At 58.3% G+C, this 25821-nt stretch overlaps 1 protein-coding gene across 1 annotated transcript in view; it reads left to right on the forward strand.

Annotated features, from left to right (window-relative positions):
* Col4a1 (collagen, type IV, alpha 1) overlaps nucleotides 1-25821 on the forward strand; it is a 131132-nt gene that overhangs the window by 64988 nt on the left and 40323 nt on the right. Inside the window, exons 9-21 of the mRNA XM_013516808.1 lie at nucleotides 18838-18927; nucleotides 19017-19061; nucleotides 19530-19574; nucleotides 19665-19727; nucleotides 20190-20243; nucleotides 20375-20401; nucleotides 21515-21598; nucleotides 21679-21741; nucleotides 23305-23340; nucleotides 23674-23715; nucleotides 24718-24804; nucleotides 25214-25240; nucleotides 25344-25394. Of these exons, the coding sequence (XP_013372262.1) occupies nucleotides 18838-18927; nucleotides 19017-19061; nucleotides 19530-19574; nucleotides 19665-19727; nucleotides 20190-20243; nucleotides 20375-20401; nucleotides 21515-21598; nucleotides 21679-21741; nucleotides 23305-23340; nucleotides 23674-23715; nucleotides 24718-24804; nucleotides 25214-25240; nucleotides 25344-25394 (714 nt within the window). The remainder of the gene's footprint in view (nucleotides 1-18837; nucleotides 18928-19016; nucleotides 19062-19529; nucleotides 19575-19664; nucleotides 19728-20189; nucleotides 20244-20374; nucleotides 20402-21514; nucleotides 21599-21678; nucleotides 21742-23304; nucleotides 23341-23673; nucleotides 23716-24717; nucleotides 24805-25213; nucleotides 25241-25343; nucleotides 25395-25821) is intronic.

Below are 25821 nucleotides of genomic sequence, written 5' to 3' on the forward strand. Positions count from 1 at the left end.
CCATGTTGGGCCGGTAGCTTTCTTTATCAACTGCCCTTCGCCTTCATATGTTGGTTCTCCTCCTTGGGGCTTCCTCTGGCTAGTTTCAGTGTGTCTTTTCCAGAGTGAGTTTGAAGTAGAGGAAGTCCTCGTCTCACATGAGGACCCGGAGCTGACAAACCTTTCAAACCATGGCACACCGGCCTCTGCCGCGTCAACAAGCAGGAGACTGGGGCCCTGTCTGTGCCACTGTTTATCTTGTAGCCGGTAAAACCCCAGGGTTTCCAGGGGCCGATAGAGTCTGTGTCTCAGTGCTGGGGAGCAGGTCCCCCACCGCCCTGGCTGCACCTTGGAAGACTTGGAAGAGTCCTCAGTCTTACCCAGAGCTTATTTATAGTTTGTTTTTTTTTTCTTTTTTGTGGCACTGGGGATTGAACCCAGGTCCTTTGCTCTGAGCTATAGACCCAACCCTTCTCTCTCTGTTTTAAAATTCTGAGATAGCATCTTGCTAAGTTCCCAAGGCGGGGCTCAAATTTCCAGTCCTGCCCTCAGGACTCTTAGAATTCTGGGAATTACGGGTGTGTGCCACCAGCTCCCGCTTCTTGTATGTTTCTTTATCCCAGTTCAGTTGGCTTTCGCCCAAAAGTCCACTCACCCATCAAAGCATGGGAGACTTCTCTAGCTCTCCGGGTGAGGGAGACTGACCCAGAGCTCAGAGCTCTTCCACTCGGAGTGGGTGAGGACCCATGGGGTGCCGAGCACCATGGCCCCGGGGCCATGTCCGGGACTCTTTGGTGTTGGAGTAGGGCTTGGTGCATTCATTCACAGTTATCCAGGCGCCTTCTCTGCGGGGCACACTGTGGCCCACCTGCGCCAGCAGGGACACCGAGGCCCACCTGACCCCCTTTGCATCTGGGTAGGCCGAGGGGTGCCATGAAGACGTAGTAGAAGCTGATTTTCCTTTCTGTTGTCCTCCTGAGCCACCTGCACCTGGGCACTGGAAAAGCCCGGCATGGCCCTGGGCCTGGGACAGGCGCTCGATGCCGCGCTGGCCCCAGCAGGGTTCCCACAGGGGCACAGCACGGAACCCAGGGCCTTGGCTGCGCGACCTGCTCCTCAGACCTTCGCCGCTGCTTGGGACTTATTTTATTCCTAAAGAGTGTGAAAGGTAGAGAGAGTAGGAAACAGGGAGCTGGCTCCTTTGCAGAAGGGAGGGGACCGAGGACGGAGCGGCGTAGAAGGGCCGAGGTGGCCCGCATGCCCACGGTGCCTGTGATGCTGTGTACTTCAGCACGGGTGATTAAAATTGAAAGTACCGGCTGGCTGCAGGCACGCCATTCCGAGTTTGTTCTTAAAAGGCTGCAGTTATGGAGTGGATTAGGCAGTCTCTTGGAGCCGAGTTTAGTGAAATGATTTCGAGCTCCATCATCTTAACAAGAGCGGGTGCACTGTGTCCTATCCTGAGCGGGCAGCTCAGGTGCTGGGTTCCCCAGCGCGGTGTCACGGGGAAGGCACCTTCCTCCCACAGAGGGAAGAAGCTTTCAGCCTCCGAGTATTGTCTCAGAAGCCCTGTTACAGTCGTCACTGTGGAGAGCGCGGATGCCAGGCTGTTCCCACCTGAGCGTGGGCACTGATCAGGTGCCTTCAGCTCCATGCCAGGCCGGTGCAGACAGGGCGAGTTCCGGCTTCCAGCACCCGAGTAGGCGAATTAGGTCTTCCCCACATCCTCCCTCCCTTTCTTGGTGTGGTCACGTCCTAGAAATGATCCACTGTAGATGCGAAAGGGGTCTCGAGAGTCTCCAAATTACATTCATTGTGATTTGTTGCTTTAAAAACAGCATTGTGGGGAGACTTGTACCTCACAGAGCTAAAGCTGCCTCTCGGTGTAGTGCCACAGTGCCACAGCCCGAGAAATGTGGAATGTGGAGGTCACTGTTTCCGAGACATTGCCCTTCGTCTCCTGTTGTGGTCAGGGTTCACAAGGGGAACGATACAATACAGGACACATGTTTTATAAGATTATTTATAATAGTCACCCAAAGAATCATAGACAAGAGAGTGCAGGAAATTTGTCCACACACTAGAGATCAAGAATCCAGCTGAGGACTTGGATCCCACGGTAATGTCCTGCATGAGCCCAGCTGAAGTCCTAGAGCCCATAACAATGCCTCCCATGAATCCAGCTGGAGGCCAAGAGCCCACGACAAGGTCTCATGCAGGCCTGCTTCATGAATCTACACTGGAAGGCCCAAAGGTCAGTGGTGGAATCTAGGAAGCCTGTGCCAGCGGTTGAAGGATCTGTGTTAACAGGCTGAAGGATCTGCACTGGAGCCAGGAAGCGAAGCTCAAAGTAAGAACCAGAGCTCCCCTAAAAGGTACCACAGCCATTCTCAGCAACAGTGAGGTCCCGAGCTCCTCTGACAATGAGGAAAGCAAGTTCCCATCAGGAAAGCCAACGCAACAAGCTCTCTAGGAGACAGGAATGCACCATCTTTCCCCTCCAGAGCCAGGAAATGATGCTCAAAGTGAGGACCAGAGCTCCCCCAAAGTGAACTGAAGCCATTCTCAGTGACAACAAGGTCCCAAGCTCCTTGGACGGTGAGAACAGCTGAGTTCATCAGGAAAGCCTGCATGAGGAGCTCCTCCAGGAGAACCAACAGCTCCTTACCGCTTCTAACAGCTCCCAACAGCTTCTCTCAGCTCTCAACAGCCTCTCCTCTTCTTCCTCTCCAGTTCTGCCTCTCATGCTGCTGGCAGCAGTCCTCAGGTGGGCTGCCACACTCAGCACTGCTCTGGCTCAGTTCTCCTGGGTGTTGGAAGTTGACCACCAGTTGTCGATCCACGTCTCCCTTCTAGGAGTGCTTTGACAATATAATTCACAAGGCGCCCATACCGTCCGTGGAAATTGGAGTATCTCTAGTATAAATTGCCACATCTCTTCTGGCTAAGTCCTGCTCCTCACGAGCTCGGAATGGCGGATAAAAGGTTTTATGATCTGTAGATGGCACAGATTTTAACGCCACAGCTCTTGGCTGACCGTGCAACCTGTCTGCTGTTCAGTAATGAGGACCATACCAGGTGGGCTGCTCAGAGCTCAGCAGTTCGGTGCAGCGGGCTTTTCCTGGAACTGTTTGTTTTCCCGCTTGCCCCAAGGCCGCTCCAGTCTTCAGATGTTTTCTCTTAGGTAATTCTTGCGGCCCGGCACGCCACGGGGTTGTGTTGCTTTGGAGACTGCCGCAGTGTGGGAAAGCTGTCCGCGGAAGCCGGTGAGGGAGGACGGGAGAGCCCCGCCGGGCCCTTCTTCTGCCTGATGCTCGTTTTCTCAGCCCTGGGCGATGGCGGAAGAAGGAGCCTTTTCCCGGGAGCTGGGTGACGTGCTTGGAAGTGAACCATTTCTACAGGAAGTCACTTAACTGCAGGAGCCCACATACTTCCAGTAAACGGCTGCAGTCGGACCCAACATGTCCAGGGCAAGGATCTGACGTGAGAGGGTAAGACAGAGCTCGGGAACTGCACAGCCAGCTGAGTGAACGGAAAGCGCAGATTCCAGAAAGAGCGAAGGATACCGCTGTCCTGAGAAGAGAGGATCCCATCCCCGGGGCCCAGAACCCGGACACGGAGGGACACTGGTCCCCAGACCTTCTTGGACACCGGTGAGGCCAACGGGTCACAGAGGCACAGGGGCACAGGTTCACGTAGCTGCGTTCCTCAGCGGAAACGGAGCCATGGCCAGCGGAGAGTGCCGTTATAGGAAAGGTTTATGGCTTTGAACACAGCAGTTCTGGAAAGGGCCCTGCCCAAGCCCGCGCCCGGAGTGGAGTCCTTGTGAAGCAAGCTACAGGCTTTCTGTGGGTCTCCAAAGCCCTGTGAGTGTCTCCTGTCTTTGTGACTATGTTGCCCCGCTGTTCCCGAGACGCTCGCCCCAGATGTGCAGACGAGGCACGTTACCCGTTAGCACGCGTTAGCCCGTCTGTACCTCACGGCGCGCCCCACACTGGGCCTGCACAGCGCTGAGTCGCCGTGCGGAACAGTCCCACGTGGCTGTCCAAGCAGAGCGCAGCCTTGTGTCTGAAACATAGGCCTTATCTGACGTGAAAGGCCCGGGGCAGCAGCTGATCTGGAAGTGGTTTGGAAATCTGGGAAGAATTTTCCGTCGCCTCATGGGCCGAGTGTGTGCGGGATGCTGTTTCCTCTCCTTCGGAGGCTGGCTTGTGGCTGGACCGGCCACGGACACCCCGGCAGGCCTGCACCAGCCTGTCCGTCCGCATGTTCACAGTGGCTTAGCCACCGCACAGACCGCAGATGTCCCGTGAGGTGCAGCTCGGTGGGAAGGAGCCGCTGCAGCGTGCTGCCGTCTGCCCGGGCCCCGGCACGGCGTGGAACGCGTCTTACGCTCTCTTCCTGTATTGTACGCTTCATGCCCTGGGAGAGAAAAGCCACCGCGCCCTGGATTGCCACTGTGTCCCTGTTGACATTTTGAGCTGGAGCTTTCGCTGTGGGTGTCCTGTCCTTGGTAGGGGGTCTCACCGTATCACTGGTCTTCACACATTCGATGCCAGGTGCTCCCTCTCCCCTTGTGACAATAAGTGTCCCTAGATATTGCCGAACATCCCCCTGTGGGGGTGGGGTGTGCGACCTCCCTGGCTGACGCCCCAGAAGCAGCCCTCTCCCTTAGGGAACCGGAAGGCAGGCACCGCGTCCCAGCCCTCTCGAGAGCGCCGGGCAGCCTCGTACCTCATGGTCAGTAGGTCCTCCTCAGGGCCGAGCAGTAGGACCCGGGCTTCAGGGTTGCCTGGAGCGCTGTGTGGCACTTACTCACAGATTCGCCACCGTCCACAGCCTCTGCCAGGGGCGGGGTGGGCTGGGGGATGGAAGACTGCACCGGAGCAGAGCGCAAGGGCTCGGAGAGCAGCGTGGCGCCAGCTCTGGGGTCACCAGGGCCCCACAGCGTTCAGTGAACGGGACCTGGGGTCAGGGAGCAGGGCCAACAGGGGACAGCATTGCTGCACGCTCAGGGAAGCCTGTTCCCCACTGCACGGATGGGGGCCGGGTGAGGTCTGTCCCGGGGATGCAATCACCCCTTCCCGAGGACCGGTCCCCGTGTGCCCCATCCTGTGGGAGGCCCTGGCCTGTCCCCCATCCCACAGAAAAGCCACTGCTCTGGCTGAAAGCTGAGGCCTCATGACTGATGGGATGTGTGTCCTCAGTTTACCCAGGAAGCAGCAGAGATGGTCATATTGCTTTCTGTTTTGGACCAGTAACAATAAAGATTAATAATAGCAGTAACTTATTTATTAAGTACTATGTGAGAGGCATTGTATTGAATTTGAATTAGCAATTTCAAAATCTAGTATATTTTTAAAAATTTCCCTTTTATTTTTTTCTTCCATTCTTTCTTCTTCTTCTTTTTTTTTTTTTTTTTCTGTTTTTGAGACAGGGTCTCGCTATGCAGTTCAGGCTGAACTTAAACTCACTTTGTAGCCCAGGCTGGCCTTGAACTCCCAGCGATCCTCCTGCCTCAGCCTCCCAAGTGCTGGGATTACAGGCATACACCACCATACCCAGCTTTTTTATTTTTTATTTATTTAATTTTATCTTTTTGGACCGGGAATTAAACTCAGGCCCTTGTGCTTGCCAGGCAGGCACTTGTGTGGCTGGGCTATATCCCTGGCCCTCTACTTATTTTTAGAGTGTGAAACATGTAGAAATCAAAATTCACTAGACAGTGCTCTTGAGACAGCATGAAGGGGCTGTCTTTGTAAGGATGAGGCTGGTCAGTAAGTGCGCTCAGGTGCTTGAAATTGCTCCTGGTGCTTGTGAGGCCGTGGAACATCCAGCCCCCTGTGTGTAAGGGCTTTGAACAGGGCTGACAGGCAGGTGTCCACCGTGGCCTTCCCCAGATGCGGTCCCCAGAGTGTCCTTGGGATGTGCGGTGACGCCCTGTGGGGTGTGGTGGGGAGGGGTGTCCAGGCAGAGCTGAGTGTGGGGGCTGTGAGCCGAGGTGACACGGACCCTGGCGTTTGGCTCCCAAACATCTCCTAAGCGCTGGCGTCTCCTGACCCCGCTGTCCACTTCCCACTCTGCCCTGACCGCGGGCCTGTCTCTCTCGGGCGGGAAGCAGCACTCAGGGAGGGCCAGCCTGCTGACGAAAGCTTTGGCTCAGCATGACCCCCTTGCCAGGTAAGGTTTCAAGTCGCACTGACCAAGCTGCTCCCACCTGCCCGTCCCCGGGGCTGCTACCAGGGCCTGTGGGCTGTGGAGTTTAATGTGTCCTAGATGTGCGTGTGTGTGTGTGTGTGCGTGCGTGTGTGTGTGCGTGCACACACATGGAGTTGGGGCAGAAGTGGTGCTTTGGGGTGGCGTCGGACGAGAAAGAGTTTCTTGCTGGCCCGGCTCTCAGTGGGCTTGTGGACTCAAAGACCCACAGACCTCCTCTGACCACGAGCCTCACAGACCGACACTGGGGACCAGAGATGTGGGCTTGTCCCCTGGTGACAGACGTCCTGGGTCCTCGGCGGAGAGCACAGCCGCAGCCCCGCGTGGTGTTTGTAGCTCTTGGACGCTCTTGTTGGCGGAAACCTGAGCCGGGCTTGCTTGGGAGGTCTGTCTGGAACCCTTGTCCACTTCTCGTCAGCTTTGTGATTTTATCATCCGCTTCCAGAATCATTATCCCTTAACACAGGAAGAAGCGCGCTTTCACCCTATCCAGGGCCCAGCATCTCCAAACCTCCCGGTCCTCTTGCTAACTGCTTCTCCTGATGTGCATGTACTTTCGAGCGCTGTCCAGACCCTGTCCTCCGCAGTCCCCTCCTTGGCCCTAGCTCTTACTCCCGGGGGCCTGTGTGACAACCACAGTGTTCTGGAGTGTGGGGCCCCAGCACCCGAGTGCCTGACTCCTGGCGCGGGGTCTGCGTGTCTGTGGCCCAGGCGGTGTCCTGCATCCTGGTGGCGGTTGTGTGGCTTACTGCGCACTCGTTCCCTTTCCCGTGTTTGTCTGCTGTCTTGTCATGCCAAGATTCTTTCCAGATGTTCTCCATTTCCTATTTTCACATATTGCACATGAATCATCTTTTGGCACAGCAATCGTGAGAATCAGCGTGGGTTCCCACAGTCACCTACTTCTGTCTTTTTTTGATAGTTCTTTGAAAACAAAGGATCCAAAAAAAAATATGCCTGAATCTCGGCAAACTATCCATAGGGAGGCCACGGGGACTGACTCCTGCGGGGCAGGTCTGCCTCTGCGTCACACCAGCCACCTCAGTCATTGCACTGTGCCTGGACAGCGGGCCCACCACCCCGTGCTGCTCCGTGTCCTGCGTCCACCTGCGTCCCGCGGGCGCCTTCGCCAAGTGTTCCCAAACCCCCTGGGTTCACAGTCGTCACCCCAACAGTCTGAGCTCTCCCCCCACAGCTGTTTGGGGGTCACCTCGTCCAGCGAGCCTGAGACCAGCGAGCTGATTTTGTTCCCAGGTTGCGGAGGAGCGGAACATTGCGTGTCTCACGTGGCATGGCATGTCCCGTGACGCTTCCTGCGGGGACACCCCATCGCTGGCAGTCCTCACCTTGACTATGGAAAACATTGTTGTTGGTAAATAGGATCCTAATGGAACACTGGCTGGCAGGAGAATAGCTCTCTCTTAGAAGGAACAGACTGAGACTGCATGTTTTAATTCGAGATCAAAGACTCGACATAAAACAAACCCTGACAAATAAAAACCGCGCGGTGGGCTCCGCTTCCGCGGTGGACGGAGCACGCAGGCTGTGCGCTGGCGCACCAGGCTGCTCGGCAGTGAGACCTGTGGGCGGGAGCCGTGCCCTCGGGCTGTGCTGGCAGAGCCCTGTCCCGGAGAAGCTGTCACAGTGCTCTAACAGGGGAGGGCTGGTCAGAGTTAAGGAGGGAGGCAGACGTGCTGGGAGGCCGGTCTCTCTCGTGTGCGCTTCCCCCTTGGCAAGCCCGCTGCGGTGAACCCGAGCACCCCTCCCATCACACAGGCCCACCCGAGGGCCCGCAGTGGTCCCTGCTGGGCCCGTCCTCCTGAGGGTCAGGCTGAAAGGCCCGGGGGGTCCCTGGCTCATCGCCGGCCCCTGTGATGGTGTCCCCGGATGTGCAGCCCTCGAAGGCTTCTCCTTTGCAATCTGGGAGGGGCCACGCCCAGGTGGACGCAGGTGCTTTGGGAAGTGCCTGGGAACCGGGCACACGGGGGCGGGGGGGCGTGAGGTTCCTCAAGCAGCCGGACGTGTGTCGGGGCTCTGGCGGAGGCAAGCCACAGAGATGGCACAGGGCAACCCCGGACCCAGCCCGCCACCCACCCTCCCGTCTGCCGAGCGATTCCTGGGGTGAGGACCCCAGGCTGGCCTCAGTCCGGGTCCCGGAGGGCTGGTGATGGGTTCTTGGTGGGGACAGGTGCTCTCCAGTCAGGACCCAGATGCAGGACGGGCATACTGCCCGAGCCCAGCTGCGGGGAGATCTGTCCGCTCCGGGGCCGCACCCACCCAGGGCAAAGGGCACACTGGCAGGGCTGGGCCTGGGCTGGGCCCGCCACTCTGGATGTGGGGTCCGGCAGCTGTGTTTGGGGTGCTCCCATCTGGGTGCGACTTCTCAGCAGAGCAAGTTCTGGTCTTCGGGTGTGACGCTGGAGCCGCTCACAGGAAAGGCCTTGGCCCCCAGCAGCGCTTCCCGCTGGGAGCTGGGCTCCTGGAAGCCGTGAAGCCTGAGCCCTCAGCGGCGCTGGCCTCTCTGGGGCAGGACACTGTTTTACCAAAAGGAGCCGTGGTATGCGGCTGGCGTCCGCTCCAGAGGCGGGGCGGAGCAGTCGGCGGCGATGGGTCAGGACTCTGCTTGGGAGACGCAGGCTCAGCCGGCGCGGGGAGCCACTGCCTGACTCAGCAGAATGTAGCGCCGCCTGCACATTCCCTGCTCCCGTCCCGGGCTCCGCTGTGGAGCAGAGAGGCCCAGCGCTGGTCGCGGGTGTCCTCGCGTCCCCTCTCCTCCGCCCTGTACACCCATGGGCACCTGCTGGGAGAGGCCAGGGTGGGAGCCCGTGCCAGTCCCCTTCCTTCCGTTCTGTGCTGTTGTCCGCTTTCTGGTCCATTTACTTCTCCACGTTTCAGGCCAAAAGCACTCTGTCTGGGAACAAGACATGGACGCTAACATTGAAAATACCTGTCTGACTTCCTTAAACAGCTTTTATGATTTTTTGTTTGTTTTTTTGAGGCAGTCTCACTGTGTAATCCAGGCTAGCCTTGAATTCCCGGTGATCCTCCTGCCTCAGCCTCCTGAGTGCTTGGATGATAGGCTCTTAGCCTAGAGAGAATTTGTCCATGTCGTTCCTGCTCTGCTATCCGACAAGGACTGGGAGCCAGGGAGGAGGACAGCACGGGGAGAGGATGTGGCCCTCACTTGCTTTATGTTTATTCCCCAGCCCGGGGATGGCACACACTCCTTCTCAGGTTCCTGTGAGCTGCAGGGGCCGTGGTGACATCAAGGGGCCAGTGTCTAGGTCACTTGTGCCCGCCCAGAGCACCCTATTATCCTGAGTGCCCCCAGACCTCGTGGGCATCCTGGGGTGCTCAGGGTCTGGCCCCGGACAGCCTGGCCATCCTCTGCCTCCTGTGGGTGGTGCTGTGGGGGCTCTGAGCCTGTCCGTTCCTGGGCACAGGGACCTCTGTGGGACCCTCCCACACCCTGGTGTGGCCGCCTCAGTCTCACCATGTTTGTCACTCTGAAGTTCTGTGCAGCTCCGGGATTTCCGTGTGGGCCAGGCACAGCGGGCGGAAACCCGGACCTTTCTCTGCTTCTTCACAAACACTGGGTGCTGTGGGAACCCAGGAATCCCCCCAGGCCAGCAGGCCTCTGCCTGGGCACCAGCAAGGCCGTTTCCGGGGGACCGCGGTCTCAGCTGCCCCGTCCCATCCCAGGACCCCGAGTCGGGACGTTGGCTAGGTGTGGCCTCACTGTCCCTGCGTGTGGGGTCTCTGTCTCCATTTCTGTCCCTCTGTCTGTGATTCCGTCTCTGACACACCCACACGTGGTCACCCATCCTCTAATCAATTTTTAAAAACTTCAAATACCAAGTACACGGGAAACGCTGGTTTTTGCACCGTGTCACGTATCATCCACACACTGTAACACACTGCGGCGTCCCAGGTCTCCGCCCAGGGCCTCCTCGTCAGTCTGCTGGTGTGAGGTAGTAAGGGAGGAAAGCAGGAAAGAATATTTCACGGCAGCCTCTGAGCTTCTCCACACAGGCGGGCAAACGCGGCCCAAGGTTTTGAATTCAAATTACTTTCGAATGTTGAGCCGTGCCCTAGATTTGAATTCCCTGCTCGGTACTGTTGAAAACAGGCTTGTCCGTTTGGTAGACAGCTTGTGGTGAGCTGAGTTTACTGCAGTGGGAAAACCATTTTTAAGCAGTTATTTATTATGCTATTTGTGCCCCATTATGCTGATTCTGCAACTATATTCTTATTTTTTTCTTTCCTATTCAGTTTTTGTTTGTTTGTTTGTTTGTTTTAGACAGGATCTTGCTATGTAGTTCAGGCTGGTTTTGAACTCAGGGCGATCCTCCTGTCTCAGCCTCCTGAGTGCCAGACTATAGGTGTGTGAAAGCACTCCTGGCTCTTCTCAGTTCTAAGATCAAGATTTTGACCGCAAAGCAAAAGCGAAGTGAAATGTTGGGACCGATTTCTTTCTTTCCTTGAGTGACAGGGTGCTTTGAAAGTCGGTGGTGTCCACTGACAGTTGGTGAAAACCCGTCATTTATTGATTTGGACTGAAGGCCCCGCTGCTTTTCCACATCCTCGGGGTGCTGGCGACAGTGGCTGAGAGAGCTCTCCCCCTCTGCCTCGCTCCCCTGGTGCTGGCCGGCCCCGGTCACCCTCGAGAGACTGCCTGTCTTCCGCTTCCTGGTGCAGGTCGTGGATGCTGAGGCTGCCGCAGCCCTGTCCCGGGAAAGTGTCGCTGGTGACAGCATGTGGCTAGGCAGCCTGCATGCGAGCAAGGGACGCAGCTGGGGACAGGACGTGGGTGCTGTCAGGCCCTCGGGCCGAGGTAGAGCCCAGGGCTGGGAGCCCGGCTGGCATGGCGGCCCTCGGCGGTGGGAGGATGAGCCTGTGCTCTGGACCGGACAGGATGACTTTCTAAAGTGTCCCTGGAGGGAAAAGCCACAAAACTTACCAGGGAGAATTTCTTAAAGCCATTTTATTTTTTAAAATACACAAGAAATGACTGTTCTGCGTCAGCTTCTACCACGAAGACTGGATCACCGCCCCGGGGTTGGGCAGGTGGAGGGGCCGACGCGCACCTGTCCCTGCGGCGGGGCTGCTGGGGGTTTGGCCCCTTGGCCACACTGCCTGGGAGGAGGCAGCTGGCGCCCCATCTCAGGGTCCCTGTGTCACAGCGCTTGGTCCTGGGCCTAGCGCAGGCTCCTCCAGGTCCGGTCAGGGCTAGCAAAGGACGACAGAGGAAGAGGGACTTCGGAGCTCTGCTCCCCTGCAGGGAAAAGTTGCCTGCGCAGGACCAGGCTGAGGTCCCCAGCACGCCCCGTGGCAGGCTTGTGCTGCTAGCATCCCTGGGACCATCTGGCTCCCCTGTGGAAATGCTCATTGAACCCCTGGGTGCTGGTGCTGAGTGCTGGGTGCTATTGCCGGGTACTGGGTGCTGGTGCTGGGTGATGCTGTTGGGTGCTGGGTGCTGGGAGGAGCCCTGGGGGCCAGGATGCAGCGCACCCTGGTGAGCTCCAAGGCCACAGGTGTGGGCCTTGCAGGGCTGCTTGCAGCACTCACGGGTGCTACACACAGGGCACGGGATGGGACCCACAGTCACTTCCTCAGCGCACCGCACAGCCCGCCTTTGGTGAGTAGTTGTGTTGAGTACATTTCCTGTTTTGTTTTTTCCTGTGATAGTGAGGGTTGAACCCAAGGCTGTCACTGAGCTACATCCTGAGCCCTAGCTTGTTTCTGATTTTCTTTTGAGACAGACTCTCCACTGCTGAGTTGCCCCAGTTGGTCTTGAACTTGAGATTCTCCTGCTTCAACCTCCCAGAGTGCTGGGACGACAGATGTGTGTCCAGTGACATTTAGCACACACATTTTCTAAGGAAGGGAAATCAAAAGTGTTTTTAAATTGCCAATTGGCGGCGCTCTGGGGCTTAAACCGGAGGGTAGCTGACATGCTTTACATTTCGGAGGATAGTGATCACTGTCAGGGCATTTCTTCTGCATTTCTCATTTTAAGCTCCATGAGCCGGGTCGCGGCACTTCCTGACTTTTATGTGTCCTGGTTTTGTTCCAAGGTCCTGTCACACCCACTGCATTTTCCAATTCAAGCCAACAGCATCCTCGGCCTCCGGGGCTGCTGGGTACTGGGCCCGAGGGCTCCAGCGCACTTCCCGGCTGTGTGGCCCTTCCGTCTCAGGAGGTGGTCGGTGGCGGAGACACAGTGTGCTCGCCCGCGGTCTCGGGGGCTCCGCGCGCCCCACCCCTTGGCTGGGCATTGACACATGCCCCAGGACTCGGGAGGAGAAAGACCACCGTCCCGGGAGGAAAAGTCAACTCTCACTCAGGGTCTCGGGTCCCCACGAGGCCCCAGCTCGGGCCTGAGCGCATCTTTGAGCAGAGCTGACTTCCAGCTCTTTGCGGGAAAAGTCCCGGATTCCAGGGGAACAAGTAAATGCCAGAACCTGCTGCGGGGCTTGGAGTCCCAGCTGGCGATGCCCTTAGTGCCGCTGGCATTGCTTCAGAGTGGGCGCGGCTGCCGGCCCGTGCGGCGCACCCCGTGCCGACCCTGTGCAGCCCAGGGGAGGGCGGGCCAGGGGGCTGAGCGGCAGCCAGGCAGCCTCAGTCCACTCTCCCAGCCAGAGGAAAGCCGTGGGATGTGGTCACTTCATTTCAGGGGTGGCTTCACTGCTCTGGGCTTGGCTCGGCTCTGTGCCTCTTGGAGAAAGCCCCTGGACTCCCTGCTCGGTCAGCCTCAGTTGCTCTGGCCAGGTTCAGCCACTACTCTGCTGCAGTGTGCAACCTACACAACCGTCCAGAGCCAGAACGAGTTAGACTCCCAGCCTGCCGCGCATCACTGTTTATGTCTATAGTGGTTTTCTGCCTTTGAAGATCAGTTTTAAGCCTGTGAGTGGGAAGCAGGATGGGGGATGAACAGGCAGAAGCACGAGTGACTTCGATGTCCCGAGAGCCACGGCGGTGGGAGTGATCACGAGAACCGGGGGCAAAAGGGAGCCCAAGCAGACGGTGCCGTGTGCCCGCCCTGGCCGCCAGTGGGACTGCGCTTGCTCGCTCTGAGTGCTGGTGGAGGCCTGTCCCTGAGCCCGGCCTCTGCAGCGGGGCCGCGCTAGGATGGGTGTGTAACGTGGGTGACCGCGCGTGGGCAAAGAGGGAGCTGGGGCGAGGGCTGCGCCCGTGGGCGGGATTTTCCCGCGGAGCCAGTGTGCAGTCCCCGCGCGCCCTCTGGTGGCCGGGAGCCCGAGATCGGCAGCCTCGCGGCCCAGGAGCTGCGCCCTCAGCCAGCGGTCCATCTCGGAGTAGGGGCGCTGCCCCGCCCCCAGGTGCCCAGGGCATCTGTGGAGCTCCACGAGGGCGGGCATGGCCTGTAGCAGGAGGTGGACTGGCCGAGGCGCGGCTGCCGGGCAGGGGTGGGGCCGGGGCTGCCTGGGGTGACAGCGGCTGGGTTGCTGGCCACAGGGCTTGTCCCCGGACCCTGGGGTGCCTGGGGGACGGTCAGGCCCAAGGTTGAGAGGGCGTGAAGGCCGCAGGGTGCCGGGGAGGAAGTGGTGCTGGTGGCAGGGACAGAGCCCAGGGTCTGGATGTCTTCCTTCTATCCTGAGTCCTGAGGGTCCGGACTTAGGCCCCCAGTTGGGGCTGAGAGGAGGTGGTGTGGGAGGGGCGGAGGTTGGCAGCCGCCCCAGTGCCTCGGCTGCATAGGAAATGCTTAGGTGCCGCGGCCGCGGGAGTGACGCCGGGAGCAGGAGGAGATGACCTTTGACTCAAACTGAATTCGCGAGAGGACGCAGCCACATTTACAGTTCGGCCGCACAAAGGAGGCGGGATGCCCCGTCTGCCCTTATAAACGGCTGCTCCCCTGCCCGCCAGCCTGCCCCCGACGCCAGGCTCAGGGTGCGGACCATGCTGCCCTTGGGGCTCATCACTGAGCTCTTCCGTGACCCGCGAGGTGGGCCCGGCCTGCCCGCTGCTTCCCAGGAGTGTCGCCTCTGGAAATGCCCTGCGCGGGTCTGAGGCTGGCTGGGCCCAGGGCCTGCAGGGATGCTTGGCCGGGGTGGCAGCACCGCTGCCTGTGACTGTCCCCGGGGTCGGTCTGCACCCCCAGCGCCGGGCAAGCTTGGCTCCAGCAGCGAGAGCCCCGTTCCCTCAGAGGGCCGCAGCCTGGCCTGGAAGCTGGGCTCTCAAGGCCGCAGAGGGCAGAAGGACACAGCGGACTCAGGACTGCACCCAGGGCAGAGCTCTCCCTGCTGGGGACACCCGCCGGGCCCCACTGGTGCCCAGAGCGCCTGGCCTGGGTGGAGACCAGGACCCCATCCTGCCAGGGTCGCGCTGCCCGCAAGCCTCTGGGCTGTGTCGCAGGCTGGGTGACTGCTGCGCTCGCTGCTCCGCAGGCCCGGTGAGTGCAGAGCCGGTACACGCACACGCGGCCGCACAGCCTCGCCTCACCTTGTGTCCCCGACGGGCCACATCCCTGACTGCGGGCAGTGGGGAGGCCTGAGCCAGCCCAGGAGGCAGCTGCCCCTCCGGTGGCCGGTCCCTGTGCGGCGGGGACCCCGGGGCCGCTGTGCCCCGTGAGATCCACGGTCATGCACCTCGCAGAGTGGGAAATCAGTTCAAGCTTTGATTTAAGTCAACACGAGCTCCGCAGCGGCCGCTGGAACGGCACGGATGGCCTGTGACGATGCAATGTCTGGTAGCCACGTGGCGTAGATATGCTCGGTGTTCACACAGAACAGTCGGTGTTGGTAAGCGCATCCCTCCGGTTCAGAAACTCCGTGTGCCTGTGGCTCCTCGGGGCTCGAGTTTTGTGTTTGCGTTTCTGACTCGGGTATCAAGGGAGACACAAACATTTCCATAAATAGTGTAAGAGGAGGGGCAGTGATGGGGACTGTAAAAGAGCCTTTTCTTCCCACACTTTAGGGATGCTTTGAGGTGTATTCTTGCTGCAGATAATATGGTAAGCAAACCGTCTAGGCTGCTGCGTGCATGAAAGTCCATTCCGTGCCTGATGTACAACGGCTAATTTCAGCCCAAGCCTCTGTGCCGTGCTGTGTCCCTTCATCTTTATGGACAAAGGCATTTGCTGCTTCCTCCTCAAATCCTGAATTTTTAGGACAGCAGTAATCACTTCTGCTTTTGGTGTGTAAAACTTCTTTCTTTTGTTTTGAGACGGGATCTCGCTAGGTAGTTTGGGCTGCCCTTGAACGCTTGTGTATCCCAGGTTGGCCTGGAACTCGGGGTGATTGTCCCTCCTCAGCCTCCTGAGTGCTGGGATTTGGGACATGTGCCACCATGGCCAGCTCTTTGTAGATTTTTAAAAAGACTTCATTTAACTTTTAAATTTTACATATACTTAAAATGACTTTGGGGATGAAAGGTTTGTGTGTTTGGCTTATTTATTGAACTATGACATGGGAACACATTTTTTGGGTACAGTAAGGTCATTTGTTGCACACATGCAGGGTTTGAGGTTCAGCTCAGGGTAAGGGGCAACTCAGCCACTTCAGTGGCTCTCATTTCCGTGGCGGGAACCCAGTTTTATTTGGCCAACCTCGAAATCACAAACACAACTGCATCAAAACATTTTGCATGCTCTTGGACAAGTTTCTCTCTCCATCTGTGGTTTCCTCTGTTTTTATTTTTATTTTCCCGGGGTTGGGGACCCAGCCTGGGCCTGTGCGCCCCCTCCCCGCTGCGCTCTGAGCCCGTCCTGCCCTGTCCTTGCTGTGGTGTCATGGTGTTCGTTCTCCTGGCCCGCATCCTCTGGTGGCCGCGTCCTTGGGCCTGGCCTTTGGGGCGCCATGGTGCCCGTGACCCCAGTCCTCTTCTCCTTGCCTGGTGTCAGGGTGGACACAGCCCGGCCTGGAGACGCTGACACCGATGACCGTCACTGGCAGGCGTTGCTCTCTGCTCTTCCTGCCTCCCACGGGCGCCGCTGGAAGCTGGCAGGACATCTGTGCCCGTCTGGTGCAGGCCCCACGCTGGCTAAGCATCTCCCCTGGCCCTCGGCCCCACCTGGTTCCCATCCTGAGGGCCGCGGTGGGAGACCACTGGCTGCTTCTCTGCACAGAGATTTGGAAAACTTGAGATTTCTGGCGGGGCCAGGGTCATGTCCGGGGCGGGCTCACTCCTCCGAAGCTGCTTCGTTTCAGAGCGCTTGGGGGATGTGGTTGCCGCAGCGCTCCCGTGACATTTGGGAAAGGGTGTGTTCTTTCTGTGACAGCGGGTCTGGGAATTCAGAGCTCCGGCTCCGTTCCCAGGGCGGGGAGGTCACCGTGGTGATGTGTGACCAGACAGCTCAGCGTTGGAGTCGAACTTGCCCTATCTGTGAAATGGACATAAAAGGGCCACCGCCCCGGGCTGGAACTCCGCCGCTGGGAACAGCCTGCTCCAGTGACCCATTAAAGCGGACGCAGTGTGGGCTGACCTCATTTCTATTTCTGGCTTCTGTGCTGACTCACTGAGGAGCTGGTCGAAGTCAGTTCGCCTGGCCCTGGTCCCCTGCATTCCGCCATCAGAATGAGAATTATAGAACCTTATCTCCCCTGCCTCCTTGTGATACTGCCAACACTAACCAAGTACCCAAACCACCCCACCCAAGGCACTGGAAAGCTCGCGGCTTCTCGTTTCCTTCCTGCTGTAGCGCACGGCGGGTTATTTGGGAACACGCGACTCAGGATTTATTTCAGGGTTTGGCCAGCTGTTTGCAGGTCAGTTCTGAGAAAGATTTTCCAACGTCTGAAAACCTGGTGCCCGTCTGGCGCCCGTGCCCCGTGGCCCTGTGTTGGCCGAGTTGCTGCTGCTGCTGTCCTGTTCAGGATGAGCACATCCGAATCGCCCTCCCTTTGCGGGAACCTTCAGCCTGAAATGTTTCTCCTCCCCAGTGTTCCCAAGGCTGCAGGGAGACAGAGCCAGCTTCCGGTGTCACATCTGCGAGGGCCCCTGGGGCACCAGGCCACAGGGCTAACGTTCCTTCAGTCCTTTACCACCCCTGGAGTCTGAAGTCCCCACCCTGGTCTATTCCCAAGTGGCTTCTGGACCCTGACTTGCACTCCGGGTAGACGTCGCCCTGTGGCGGCAGTGGCGGGTGTCTCCAGCTCGTGACTGCGCTGTGGGCCAAGACCCATCCGTAAGAGCCAGGACCGGCTGGTGGCTTGGCAGAGGGCAACCTCGCACGCTCTTGGTTGCTTCAGGTTGCTGATGTCACGGTGACCGCCTCTGCAGTGAGTCCTGCTAACCTGCTGTCTGGGGGTGAAGCATTTCTGTTACATAATACTTGGCACCAACACATCTCAGAGAAAAGCACCAGACACAGAATGACCCAGCACGTAATCACATAAAAGTGAAGTCTTTTGCCAGTCTTTTGATAAAGTCTTATCACATAAAAATACTTCAGGCCCTCAAGGGCTTAAGATAGAGCAAGACTCCTGGAATAGGACCCAACATCTGTCTTCAGACACACACCTCAGACTAGTGCCGTGTCCAGCGTGCTTAGAAAGGCAGTGCTGTAGTCAGGGTCATGGAGAGGAGAGCCAGTGGAGTGGACTGGAAGAAGGAAGGCTGGAGGGAGAGAGGCAGAGAGAGAGGAGAGGAGCTAAGAAGGAACGACGGGAGGAAGGATACATGGGTAGACGGAAGGAAGGGTGGATGAATGGGTGGATGGATGGGTGGAAAGAAGGATAGCTGGAAAGATGGATGGATGGAAGGAAAGGAAGAATGAACAGAGAAAGAATTTGTAGAAAGAAAGAAGGGTAGATGGATAGATAAGTAGACTGATGGATTGGTAGATGGATGAATGGAAGGAAGGAAGGATGAATGGATAGGTGGATGGATAGATAGTAGATAGATGATGGATGGAAGGAAGGATGAATGGAAGGAAGGAAGGATAGATGGATGAATGGATGGACGGACGAGTAGATAGATGGATTAATGGAAGGAAGGATGGATGGAAGGGTGGATGGATGGATAGATAGTAGATTAACGGATAGATGGATGGATGGAAGGAAGGATGGGTAGATGGATGAATGGAAGGAAGGATGGATAGAAGGATGGGTGGAAGGGTGGATGGATAGAAGGATGGATGGAAGGGTGGATGGGTGGATAAATGGATGGATGAATGAATAGAAGGAAGGATGGATGGTGAATGGATGGATAGGTGAATGGTTGTGTGGACAAGCAGGAATTTATTATGGGAACTATAATTTTGGAGGCAGCAGAATTCTACCATCTGTGACCTGCAACCTGGAGGCCCAAGGAAGCCTGTGGTGTCGCTCAGTCTAAGCCCTAGGGCCAGGGAAACTGGGGGCCCTCTGTGCAAACCCCTGAGTGTGAGGCTGGGGTTGTGACTCCAGGCTGGGGAAGGCAGGTGTCCCAGCTCTGGGGGAGACACAATGTGCTCTTCTCCGCCTTTCTGTGGGTACAGGGTGTCCGCTCAGGTGGTGTGCAAGCGGAGGGGTCTTCCTTACCCAGGGCCCGGCTCAGGTGCCATCTCTTCCAGAAGCACCTCGAAGACACACCAGGGCCACTCTACCGCCATGGAGACTCCCCCAGCCCGGGCACCATGGCTCCTAACCTGCCCGCTGCCTCCCCTTACCCGGCCTCTGTGTGACACGTGTGTCCTTCCTGCAGGGAGAGAGAGGCCTCCCAGGCCTGCAAGGTGTCATTGGGTTTCCTGGAATGCAAGGGCCCGAGGGGCCGCATGGACCCCCAGGACTGAAGGTGAGCTTGGTGGCACCACGGGGCAGGGGCTTGGGTCCTGCCATTCTCGGGGTAATGCGCCATTGTGACGACATCTTGTTCTGTTGCAGGGGGACACTGGGGAACCAGGGCTTCCCGGCACAAAAGGGACACGAGTGAGTACAGTGGTGGCTTTGCCTCTGGGGCCTTGGGGCTCTTTGGGGGCTCTGAGGCAGAGGGTGAGGACTGTTTAGGACAGAGATTTCTGCTAGAACAGTGTTGAGGGTTCTCCCCCAGTGAACTTTGGACTTTATCCCTTGAACTCCTCGAATGTCAGAGCAGCGGGGATTTTATGTTATTTTTAATCTGGACATAACACAAGGCGAAGTGGGCGGGATCACGCTGTGCACGTGCGTCCTGAGCTTTGGAGCAGCTCCCAGTCAGCTGTGGATGTAGACTTGCTCCCGCTGCCCCGGGCCATCTGCTGCCCGGGGTGGCGCTAGCCGCTCTCCCAGCATGCTGTCTGCTCACGGGTGTGGGCTAACCTCCACAGTTACTCTATGATGCCAGGAACTGAGTGGGTTGGGCAGGGCCCATGAGGGGGCCCCGGGCTCATCACAAGGCTTTTGTTTCTGTCCTTACAGGGACCCCCAGGAGCATCTGGTTACCCTGGGAACCCAGGACTTCCGGTAAGTATCTGAAATGCACTCCGCCCTGTCATGAAGTACTTTTACATCTGTGAGAGTCTTACCTTGGCTCCTGTGCTTGGTGAATTACAGGGTATCCCCGGCCAGGATGGTCCACCAGGGCCCCCGGGAATCCCAGGATGCAATGGCACAAAGGTAGGTGCAGAGCCAGGGCCTTCCCTCCCCTTTTACCAGCGCGGGGAGAAGCCAGGCAAAGCGCTCCCCTCCACTTGCCAGCCCTGGAAAGCTACTTGTCTTGAAGCTTTCTTCGTTGGATTAAAAATGTTTTCTCATACAGATTTAACACACAGGAAAGAGTGAATCCTGCCTGACTCTTGTGTAGACTTGTACCCTAAAATCCTATCGAGCACGGAGTTCATTAGCTGTAATCAATTATTAAGTCAGGAAGAAAACGGTATTAAGAGTTGTCATCCCTATCAATCATGTCAAGTACACTCCGCACTCGTAGGGTGACAACCAGTCACAGAGCTCGTGCAGTAGGGATGATTCTGCACTAGAAAGTGCAGTACTCCAAGAGGCAGGACAGAGCTGTCATGGGCGCAGGGGGGACACTGTCTTTACTGTCACAGATGTGAGTGACTCTCTGCTGTCCCCTAGGGTGAGAGAGGACCTGTCGGGCCACCCGGCTTGCCTGGGTTCACTGGAAATCCTGTGAGTAGGGGCTTCTCGGAGCCGGGAACCCTTTCTTTACTTATAATTTCTTTCCATTTTTTGGGCCTTCTGTCTTAATGCTAATGATATTTTCAGAAAAACAAAACTAACACCAGAACTTTCTTTTCTAGGGACCACCAGGGCTCCCAGGAATGAAGGTAGGCTTCATTTTGGTGCTTTACCCATTCCTCAGAGGGAATCCGGTGAAAGCGGACCACCTCAGATCCCTTCTGTGGACTCTCTGCCTTCTAGCACATTCTCTCAGGCTCTGTTAATGTGGAGTAGCTGAGTCATGGACATGGACTTAAGAGTCCAGCCTTAGCCCCGGTGCGGTCCTTGCCCGGGAGGACGCCGTGTCCAGGGCCCTGGCCATGCCGAGCTGGGCGGTGTCCATGAGGCTGGGGTGGTCCTGGCCGTCACTCCGTCACCGGTACAGGGCCATCCCAGGCCCTCCTGCCCGGGTTTTCTGTGGATTCTGTCTCCACTGCAGGGAAACTGCACACGCTGCTTCTCCTCCCTCCTCCTTCCTCCTTTCCCCGCTCCTCTCCATCCACTCCTCCAGCACTGCCCAGCCTGTCGCCGGCCCACTGTCCCCTGAGCACAGGGACAGGCGTTGTGGGGCCTGGTGTCGGAGCGACTCCTTTGTGCCCAGCCCGTCGCGGGTTGGGGGCCGGAGGAGGGAGCCATGAGCCGGGACCACCGTCTTCCCTGCTGTCAGTGGCCTCACTTTACACTCTGGCTCCCTGCTGTGCGGGGAGGTGGGCGCCTGGGCGTGTGGAGTGGCGAGGGAAGGCCGGCCGCCGTCTGTGCAGGCGGTGTCCTCTTCCTCCAGGGAGGCCGCCCTGTGTGCTCTTGGGGCTCCACTGCTTGGACGAGGCCTCCGTGGTGGGGCCGCCTGCTAGATCAGTGGATCTAAAGGTCGATTCCATTTGAAAACACCTTCCTGGCGGCATCTCAACTATTGTTGAACCAAATAACGCCCCCTAGCCGAGCTGACAGGCAACGTCGACTGTCTCGTCCTGCTTTTGGAAAGATGAGCACCGAGTCTCCCCAGCGGCAGTCCTGATGTGCGGTCACGGGCACCTGGTCGCACGTCCTGCCCGTCGCCTCTCTGTCTTCAGCACCCGCAGGGGCCGGGGCCGGTCACTGTGTCAGCTCAGACTTAGCGGCCTCAGCGCCAGCCCGGGGAAGCCCGCCTGGCTCCGTGGGTTTTAGATTCTGAAGGCACAGCTGCGGCTACTGACAGCTTTCTCTTCCTTCCCGTCCCGCAGGGGGACCCGGGGGAGATACTTGGCCATGTGCCTGGGATGCTGCTGAAAGGCGAACGTGGATTCCAGGGACCCCCGGGGATGCCCGTAAGCGCCCGCTGAGCTGCCTTCCCGGGGCGGGGTCACTGCGGCTGGCCTTTTGATCCCTCCCCTCTGTTCAATGACAGGGCGCTCCAGGACTGCCAGGGCTCCAGGGACCCGTGGGCCCCCCGGGATTTACCGGACCACCAGTGAGTTTTGGGGGCCCCTCTGAGGCTGGGTGGAGCTGTGGGGATAAAGGGGGTCAGTGGAGACTTGGCGCTGACGGCGGTGGGGGCTGCACCAGCTTCTCTCTCGTGGCTGGGTCTCCACCCAGAGCTGAGGAGGGAGGGGACACTGATGGCAGGGTGTGCCGAGCGTCCCCAGCATGTCCCTGCCACTGGCAGGACTGCTGGGGTACGGGAGTGCTGCAGGCGGGGAGGATGGCCAGGGTCGCCCTCCCGCAGGACGCTGGGGTGTAGAGATGCGCCCGGAGCTGGGCCGGAGTGAAGATGCAGCGCCCAGCGGCCAGCAGCGATGCCTGGGCGGGACCCTGCGGCAGCTGCCTCAGCCTGGCCCCTCGCATAGCCACTGTTCAGAGGAGGGGCGGCCTCTCCACACCCGTGGTTTGAGGCCCCAGGAGGTCGGTGGCAATGAGCCGTGGTCATGAGGGCCGAGTGTGCCCAGGTGGGAGGATCGCCTGAGCGTGTCGTCCTCAGCACAGCGGCTGAGCGTCCGTTGGAGACGTTCTCAGCTTTTTCTTTTTTTGAGAGAGGCTCACTGTGTAGTTCAGGGTGGGCCTGAGCTCTCTGTGTAGCCCAGGCTGGCCTCAAACTCACAGTGATCCTCCTACCTCAGCCTCCTGGGTGCTGGGATTGCAGGCCTACACCACCACACTGGGCTCCTCAGCTTGTATTTGGAATCTACTTGTTTTCTTCTTTTTAATGATAAAATCTAGAAGTTCATATTCTGTCCCTGCATGTAAATTAGCCTCTTTCATATTTTTGTAAATAAATGGACTCATTTTTACGGGAAAGAACCACCTGCTTTTCCTTTTTATTTTTTTATTTTTTTTTTTACTTTTTATTTTTTGTCTTTTTGAGACAGGCTCTCCCTATGCAGTTCAGGCTGGCCTTGAGCTCACTTTGTAGCCCTGGCTGGTCTCAAACTCACAAGGATTCTCCTGCCTCAGCCTCCCGAGTGCTGGGATTGCAGGCGTGTGCCATCATGCCCGGCTCACTTTTCCTTCTTAAAATGTGTGTAAAAGGCATTCTGAAATTTGTTGCTAACAAAGGAACCTTTTTTTTTTTTTTTTTGGTTTTTCTCCGGTACCGGGAACCGAACTCACGACCTTGCGCTTGCCAGGCAGGCGCTTTTGCCGCTGAGCTAAAATCCCCAGCCCCAAGGAACCTTTTTGAATTTGCTGCCGCCTGTTCCCTTGAAGAGCCACCAGCTTCCTCCGCGAACACTTCCATCTAACGTGGCCCAGCACCATCCCCGAGGGGACCCTGCTCCCGCACAGCCGGCTGGTGCCGTCAGGCGTGGTCTGGACCTGCCAGGCTCCTGACGCCTGCAGGGCCATGTGGAGGATTTTGAGGCATTTCCAGTGGTGCTAAGAACTGTCCTGGCCACTTTTAGGTTATTGTCACAGTTTAGCGGTTCCATACCGCAGGGAAGGTACTTCACAGACAACTTATTGTAGGACAACTTCAGCCAAAGAATCGCAGCGAACCAGGGTTGTGAATCCTGCTTAATTAGAATGTTCTTTCTTGCAGGGTCCCCCGGGCCCTCCTGGCCCTCCAGGCGAAAAGGTAAAGATATTTTTCCTGTCCTTTCCTCTGGGGCTTTGCTAACTGTCATGGAATTGCGTGACTCATCTTTATGTTGCTGTAAGGAGTTTTGGACACTGTCTTGCAGTGTCCATCTGCCCTCTTGGCACTTGCCTGTCGTCTATGTGTCACTGTCCTGTCACGTATTCTGTGTCTGTCACCACGTCAGCCGTCTATGGCCCTTGTCCGCTCCGCACGCATCCCTCCACCGCCCCCACCTCCCGGTCATCCCTCGGGACCCGCCGTCTTCTCCGTGCCACCTGTCCCGGCAGGCGTGTGGTGAGCTCACGATGAAGCCAACTCTCTCGTCCACAGGGGCAGATGGGTTCGAGTTTTCAAGGGCCGAAAGGTGACAAGGTGAGTACTCAGAGACAAGGCCCGGCACGCAGAAGAACTCCCCCGCCCACAGCGCGCTCTCTGAGTGGTCTTGTGCGGGACAGGGTTTTGCTTAAACTGCTGGAATTAGGTTCCCTCAGTTTACAGAATAGTCGGGGGCCACCGCAGTGCCCAGCCCGTCACCTGCCCAGCAGGGACCGCCCAGAGCTGCTGGCGTTGGCTGCCTGCTCGTGGGTTCAATCCTCATCCGTACATACTAGACCTGAACTCACCACCAGGGTGAAATGTAGGGCCCGGCCGCGGGGGCGCTCTGTGCAGCCCTGCAGGGGCAGAAGAGGCTGGAACACACTTGTGCTGGGCTCTCCAGGGACCCGCTGGCATGGAGGACTGTGGCACGGAGCAGGAGGGCTCAGCACCAGTCGGGCACCTGTGGCGAGGGTTGCGGAAGGTCCCTGATCCTCTGCTGTCCTGGCAGAAGGAGGACTGGGCACCCGCACAAGGGCCTCCCTGCGGTTGCTGTCCTGGCAGCTGCCATGGCTGGCCCTAAATGCGCGGGCCTGGACACGGCTGGATAGCGGCCTCGCGTCCGCCTCTGGGTTTTGGCCCAGCCATCCCGGACCCCCACAGCACAGGGAGCCTGAGGTTCATGCTGCCCTGACCCTGGGCCTCGCTCATTCTCTGTGGCTGGATTTCACACCACCTCCAGCCATCCCAGCTGTCAGCTGCCTGAGCGAGGAGGTCCCTGGCTGCCCTGATTTTATCCAACCTGAAAATGCCTCCTCCTCTGCCAAGCACTGGGACAGCTGCAAACCCATCCCCTGCATCCCTGAGATGCCACAGTGCCCTGGTGCCCGGTGCCTGCAGGGTCCCGATGCCCCAGCCCAGGGCGCTGTCTGCCTGCTCTGGGTCCCTGCTGGGCTGTGCTGGAATGGGGGACAGTTACATTTAAAAATAAGCGTTTCCGTGTGGCTTGCACACACGTCCTTCTCTGCATGCCTCGTTAACCTGTTCTCCCGCGTACAGGGTGAGCAGGGCGTCAGCGGGCCTCCGGGGATACCTGGCCAGGCGCAGGTGAAGGAGAAAGGCGGCTTCGCTCCGACGGGAGAAAAGGTACGCTAGGCTGCGCCAGAGGACGCAGGACTCTGATTGGGGGGAATTCTGCGGGAATTCTTCACCCCCATTCTGAGGTGAAGGCTCAGCCCCTCCGGCTGGATTCCCCCTCTCTGTGCAGTGCAGCAGCTCTGCGGCAGAGGCACCAGAGTTGGCCCGCCCAGGCTGACTTGGCGCTGAGTCGCCTAGGGAAGCGTGGTTACATGTGTCCCTCCCTGGGACGGGCCATGGCGGGGGTGGCTGGGCCAGTCACCGTGGGGCTGCGCCGTCCTCGGGGACCCGGGGGAGTGTGGGAGACCGGGGTGCATCCTTGGCGAATGTGGTACCGGGAGAGGCGCTTCCTTTTCCACGGTCGGAAAGCGATGGAGACGGTACGCATCACTGATTCCTGTCTCTCTCAACCCCTTAGGGTCAGAAGGGGGAGCCTGGATTTCAGGTGCGTTCTCAGTGCCTTCCCACTGTCCTCGCTTTTATGTAAAAGACCAGAGAGGACTGGGCTGGACTGCAAGCTTGTTTCCCGTCTCTTCTGTCCTCTAAAGGGAATGCCAGGCGTCGGGGAGAAGGGCGAACCCGGAAAGCCAGGGCCTCGAGTAAGTGCTTCCGAAACCTTTCCTTCCGCCCGCCCTGGGAGCCCTTCACCCTCCAATCCTGAAACACAGCTGTGCAAGGAGCACAAGTCTGCAGGGCCTTCTGGTTGACCGCTGTCCCTGGAAGGCTTGGACCACCCGTGTGCCAGGGCCCCACTGAGGATGAGCCGTGGGTCTGCCATGGGGAGCAGGGCCGGCCCTTGTGGCCCATGTGGACAGGTGCTGGGTTCTCACGGTCGCTGCTGTGGTCCAGCTCTGAGACACAGCCACAGGCCAGGGGTGTAATCAGAAGCTGCTGTCACCTGGGGCACTTCCGGGGCCCCGAGTCACAGGGGAGAGCTCCCGCGAAGCCGGCAGCACGGTGGCTGAGGAGAGCGGCGGTGTGCTGTGCGTGTGTGTGGCCCTGAAGCCGAGCTTTGGTGTGAGGTCT

Source organism: Chinchilla lanigera, unplaced genomic scaffold (genome assembly GCF_000276665.1).
Source record: "Chinchilla lanigera isolate Chin_1 unplaced genomic scaffold, ChiLan1.0 scaffold00003, whole genome shotgun sequence".
NCBI lineage: Eukaryota > Metazoa > Chordata > Mammalia > Rodentia > Chinchillidae > Chinchilla > Chinchilla lanigera.